We start from the raw sequence: 6,175 nt of genomic DNA, 5'->3' as shown, positions 1-6,175 counted from the left end.
TTTTTTAATGTCCTCTCTCCTGGAGGTTGTTCAGAAGAGCTAAAGTGTCTTTTTCACAGGTCTCAAGTGATGGAGATGCCATACAGAAGTCATCAGAGTAGTGAAAGACGACGCTACCACCTTCCGGGTGTAGGTGGTCCAAGTCTCTCTTTAGTGCCTGTGCATTGACTGTGAGACTCTCAGTGAAGAAAGTGTGTTGGGTATCTTTTACATTCAAGACAAATAGGAAGTCACTCTCTTGATGGACCTTAATTCTTCAAAATGCTGAGCTAAGAAAAATACTCTGCCTCTTCAGGTATAAAATATAAATAATAGTGTATTGGTGTCAGGCACGACAGGTGCTAAGGGGACCACAAGTTTGTTTATTTTGCGTAAATCATGTATGCCCTATATTGCCCATTGACAGTTGAATAATATGACTATTAAATGGGCTAGTGGTCTTGTTTAATGATACTCTGGTGTAAGAGAGACTAAATCAACTGCTTTATTCTCTTCTCTGCCTGAAGTTACAGTCTGTCCTGACGTGCATAAGGGAAGTCAGTATTCTCCTTGGGTGTTACTTTATGGGGAGAACATGTTTTTAACAATCCTCTCCTTTTCAAGTATCACTTTATGAGGAGGGCATTTTTTCACAATGTTGCCTCAATTTTGTAGTTTATTTTCTCCAAACCTCTCACTTCACTAGTTCTAGAACCTTGTTTTTAGTCATCTGTAAAGCCATATTTCCTTCAGGTTTATCAAAATTGCAGTCTAACACCATCATTCATCATCTCTCAACACATACACAAGTCTTAATGGAAATGTAATATTCTTCGGGCCTCATTTATGAGGCCACTTTTGGCAGTTTTGCGCCGCAGGAATGTCTCTTTTTTGAAGCTCCTGTGGTGCAATGTGCCACGGCATATTTAAAAGGCCAAGTAAAGGCACTTTACTTGGCTTTTCATGGTCTTGTAAATATGTGCCCCTTTCACTCAGAACACTGCATGAAAGGGGCGTTCCAATGGTGCTGCTCTGGATGTTCTCACCCAAAACCCATGGAATCTGAAGCATTCCCAGATTTACGATACAATTTAAGTTAGGGAATGTGTCAGAATCTAACGCCACCCCAAGGTTGGTGTTAGGGAGGTGCAACAAGGAGAAATATTTTCATTTCTCCTTGTTTTTTCCTTTTTCTATGTGTGCTGCATTCTGCAGCACACATAAAAAGAGGAAATCGCTTGAATTGATTGATTTTGTGCAGGAAAGGACACCTTCCTACACAAAATCAATCAGCCCCATAACGCAGGCACGCTATAGATACGGCACATTTTTGCGCTTTTCTTTTGACGTAGGGCAGTGCAGCACGATTCCTTGCGGCGCTGCCTTCCGCTAAAACCCCATAAATGAGGCCCATAGTTCATTGTTAGTCCTGAAGGTGTTTGACCATGAGGCCCAAATGTTTAGGGTAAAACCTATTTCTTCAACTATAGACATGGGTTGTTCTGAAGCTGGCACTAAAATAGTCTCTCTTCCTGTAGGCCTAGTTTAATGCTCACCGCTGCAGTTAGAGCTCTATTAGCTAATTCTGACCTGTGCTCAAGTACTTGAAAGTAAATCCTATTTATTAAAAAAAATATAATGTTGCAAAAATGTAACAGAGGATTTATCTTCCAGCAAATTGGTGGGGCGCGTTCATATTAAAATTAAGAAATCGATTACTATATCCCCTGCCTTAGTTGGAAACCTGGTATTCTCCGTGGACGTGTCTGGTACCTTCATCTTAAAACACTGGGCTGTGTTTTTGCTATGCTGATCCTTGGTTTTCCTGGAAAACATTCCTAATGTAATGCTGTTTCTCCTGTAAGTCTCTTGGCATCTACAAGAATAACACTGATCCCTACTATTGTCTCCTCTCTGGCATCCTTATCCTCCATCCTGTATACGCTGCGCTCCTTGGTAATGTTATTCAGTAAGTCAAGCCCCACCTTGCTTATCTTCCACAAAGTTTCTACTCCTCAAGAAAACAGTGAAGTCTACCCTGCCCCAAACAGAATTTGCAATGCTTCCTATAGCCAGTCTTGTTAGTTGCATTGTGACGCTCCCTGCAGCAAGTTACAATCCTGTAAGACACGGTCTCCTTCTTTAAGTTTCGTGTTTATCAACACTGCAAGATGAACCATAAAGGGGTCAATCATTTTAGTTCTTTGACCCAGAACAGACCCGTAGTGTCCAATCTTGTTCCAAGAGGGCTGAATGAAGCCATAATTTCATTGCAACCACTATGTAAATTCTTCTATTTATTAAATTTATTTAAATTACTCGTGACAATATCCTGAGAAATGTTAACATGTATTTGGCATAAATTGTCCCTATTTTTCCGAAGCACCCGAATGCCCCGAGATATTATCAGAAGCAAGTTATAATTATTATTTTATATATTAGCACTTTTGAATTGCTATGTTCTTGTCTGTACATTACTAGCAGTTTGTTCTCCCACCATGTAATATTTAGGAAATCTAATATAAAGTGATTGAGTTATTGTTAAGCTGCTCTTTCAAAATTACAATAATGTATTACATATATTTCTTTTTCTTCATCTGCTGCAGACCAAAATAGAAGCAAAACTACTGAAAAGAAATAGCTTCCGCTCCAAACCAGCTCACCCTGTTATTGTTTAGTACTACGAGGGCTATATAATAAATGTATAAATTGCATTTACAGAATTACAAATTTACACATATATATATATATAGGTGAAGGAGGTTCTTTCGATATTGTCTGCGTTCTTGCCAGGGACGCAGTTTTGAAGCCCCCGCTCCACTAAGTTGGCCCGGACTTCTCTGGCTTTGCTTCGGCATTTCTACGTCACCAAGGGATTGGTTCGGCCCGGGCCCGCCAAGAGGTGCAGGAAAGATTGAAACGGTTGCGAGGATATTCTCCCCGCTACAGGGCAGCGTGCACTGTCACCGCCGCCCCCGTGAATAATTGAACCGCAACTTCGGGGCTGGAGCGGTAAGGGGACACAAGGAGGTCTTTGGCTCACACTACAAACAAGACCTGGGGTGCCACTCATGCCACCCTGCATCCCGCCTCACCACTTGGGTGTCATTCCAGCGCACTACCTACCTGGAAGCAAACTGGTGAATTCTGGGAGTTGCAGTTCCTGAAGATGCCCGGAACTGCAACAGGTGGGCCTTTAACATCGGAGGCAGGGCCAAAGTCACATGGCTACTAAAGGCAGCAGGACACTATTGGGGCGTGAATGGAAGTTTCCCCGGGACACTTGTGGCGCTGAAGAAGGCTAAATATTGCCGAAATGCATTCGCCTTGTTGGTGTGAATAAAGGCTTCCACACTGTCCCCTGCTGTGGCTTCTACTCTTTTCAAGGTGAAGGAGGTTCTTTCGATATATATATATATATCAAATTTAAAATATGGTGATGACCTGCTGTCATGCTTTCATAGTCTAATATAGACCCTTCAGCACTAAGGGCCCGATGTAGGTAAAAGGGAATTTCCGATTCCAAAATACCGAGGCGGGCCGATTCGGTATTCTGAAATCGGAAAACGAGATGTAGGAAACAAACAGCGAAATAATAGGGAATCGGTCGGCATCGGTAATGTGAATCGGTACGTACCGAATCAGCACGGACCGAATCGGAAAGTACCGAATCGCCTACCACCGATTCGGAACTAGCCGAATCGGCTACCACCGAATCGGAATTAGCCGACTCGGAAAAATCAGAATCGGCAATTACCGAATCGGAGGTATGAAAACACACCCATGGCCAAAAAGCCCATAGGAATGCATTGAAGAAACCGAATCGGCTATCTCCGAATCGGATGATACCGATTCGGATTTTACCGAATCGGTAATATCCGATTCGGAGATAGCCGATTCGGTAAAAGCCGCTTCAGCCAATGAGGTGGCTCCCCCTCCCCCTCCCAAACAGGGAGTGGCAACCCTGGCAGGTGCAGCCAATTAAGAACTTTCTGGAGAGCCAGCCTGAGCTGAGCAGTCACAGTTAGCAGCAGTGGGAGTAGGAGGTAGTGAACTGTTCAGACCAAGATGGCAAACCAGAGTGAGAGCCAGAAGTCCAGCCAGAAGAGGAAGCCTAAGTTCAGCAGCACCGAGCTGCAGGTGTTGGTTGAGGAGGTGGTGAGGGTGCACCGGCAGCTATTCGGAAAGCTGTCCCTCAATGTGCCAGAAAGCACCAAGAGGAGGCTCTGGAGCGATATCGGTCAGAAGGTCAACGCTGTGGGTGTCACCCCCAGGTCCCTGGATGAGCTGAAGAAGCGCTTTTACGACATCCGCAGCCTGACCAAACGGAAGATGGCAGAGATCCAGAAGCAGGCTGGAGTCACTGGTGGTGGCAGGAACCCGGCGCCACCCCTCACCGAGCTGGAGGAACTGGTCTCCAGCACCATTGAGAGGGAGAGCGTGACCGGAATTGGGACCCTGGACAGCTCAGCCAGAGCTACAGCTACAGGTAAGAGGCATGCGCATCAGGACACACCCTACCAGACACCTCCCCATTAGACACAATGCATAGCCAAACCCCAGCACAGTACTGCAACCAACATACAAGAGACAAGCATCATGGTACATCCAGTCAGCAGTAGGTATCAAAATATGGCAGTGCAGAATCACAAGACATGAAACAGTGGAACACATTCTACGGAGATGCTAGGACATGTGGAATGCTTTAATTGTACTGACTGTAATACATCGGTACTCTATTTACAAATGCTTCTTTGTACCTAGGGGCACCATCAGGCGGACAAACACTGCCAAAGGAGGCAGCAGCACCATCTACCACTGCACTCGCAGGGCCGAGCACGAGTCAGGCTGCCGAGGAGGAGGAGGAAAACACCATAGGCCTGGATATTGAGGGAGACCTGGAAATTGACTTTGATGCACTTAACTCCCCACAAATGCAAAGCACACCCTCCTTGCAATTCTCCCCAGAGAACTCCCCGACAAGGGAGCTCTTTCCACCTACACCAGCTCCTGCCACTGTGGCTCCAGTACACCCTGTCCTGGGAGCAGGGGCTCAGGCCCCGGCCAGCACCACACCCCCACCAGTGGCACCCCAGCCCACGCAGCAGGCGGGCAGCAGCAGTACCCGGCGCCGTGCCATTCCCACCACTGCAGACCCAGCACGGGAGGCCAGTGTGTTCCGGGGCCTCGAAGGCAATATGGTGAAGATCCAAAGGCAGCAGGCGAAATCCATCATGGCATGCCAACGCCAGCTCCTGCAGCACAACCTGCAGATGGGGGAAATGGTGAAAGGATTTCAGGCCTTTGTGGCTTCCAACAAGGAGGCAGTAGCAGGTTTAGGCAGGCTAACCACTGCCATCACACAGTTATGTGGCAGAATGGAGGAGCAAGAGGTGGTGCGCAGGCGGGATGCCCGGGTGCAGAACCGCTCCTTGAGCCGCCTTGCTGCAGCAACGGCACAACTCTGTCAGCGTGGTGCCAACATGGAGTCTAGTCTCGCTCAAAATACCGCAGAGTTGACAAGGGGAATGGCCCGCATCACGACAGCAATGGAGGCCTTGATCATCTCTAACACTGCCGCAAATCCTGCCCTGGACCTGGGGGATGCTGGGGACAGCAGCAGCCGCAGCAGCCCGGCCAGCGCTGCGTCAGAGCCACGCAGGAGCACCAGGCGCTCCGCAGATGCCGCTGGTCATTCTGAAGGGGGTGAGGGACACCACAGTGGGGCTGCAAAGCGCTCAAAGAAATAGCCTAGCAAGGGCGGGTGAGGCAACCTGGACCCTAGACTTTTGTTTTCATTGACATTACACCTTTTTTTTGTTGCACATCAGTGCAGTAACTGTGTAGCAACAGTATTAAAAATTGCTTATTCAACACAACCATTCACCTGTCTGTGCATTTGTACTCACTCAGAAATAGTTTGCTGTTATCTCCTCACGTCTATATCTGCCATCACTTGGCGTACACACCCCAGCTGGCTGTGTTAGTGGCACAGCTTCGTCGTCATCATGGTCCTTGTAGTCACTCAACTCCACCTCAGTGCCCTTCTTCACCGCAAGGTTGTGTAACATTGCACAGACAGCTATGATTTTGCAACAGGTGATGGGGGTGTACTGCCTTGCACCTCCACTCTTGTGCAGGCATCTAAACCTGCTTTTCCAGATGCCGAATGTCCTTTCCACAACATTCCTGGTGC

At 47.2% G+C, this 6,175-nt stretch overlaps 1 protein-coding gene across 1 annotated transcript; it reads left to right on the top strand.

Moving 5' to 3' along the window:
* Window positions 1-4,302: 4,302 nt before the first annotated feature.
* LOC144766840 (uncharacterized) lies at window positions 4,303-5,917 on the top strand. The gene is made up of 2 exons (XM_078650560.1): window positions 4,303-4,468; window positions 4,744-5,917. Exons 1-2 carry the CDS (start codon window positions 4,312-4,314, stop codon window positions 5,727-5,729), a joined length of 1,143 nt encoding a protein of 380 aa, XP_078506686.1. The 5' UTR covers window positions 4,303-4,311; the 3' UTR covers window positions 5,730-5,917.
* Window positions 5,918-6,175: the final 258 nt, after the last annotated feature.

Source organism: Lissotriton helveticus, chromosome 7, assembly GCF_964261635.1.
Source record: "Lissotriton helveticus chromosome 7, aLisHel1.1, whole genome shotgun sequence".
Lineage (NCBI taxonomy): Eukaryota > Metazoa > Chordata > Amphibia > Caudata > Salamandridae > Lissotriton > Lissotriton helveticus.
Note: the sequence above shows the minus strand (reverse complement) of the source record. Positions and strands in the feature narration are given on the sequence as shown.

Bases quoted from the DNA above. Each gene is read 5' to 3' on its own strand.
- LOC144766840 (XM_078650560.1), top strand. From the start codon at position 4,312: ATGGCAGAGATCCAGAAGCAGGCTGGAGTCACTGGTGGTGGCAGGAAC. The intron at 4,469-4,743 runs GTAAGAGGCATG...CTTTGTACCTAG, and splicing joins AGCCAGAGCTACAGCTACAG to GGGCACCATCAGGCGGACAA.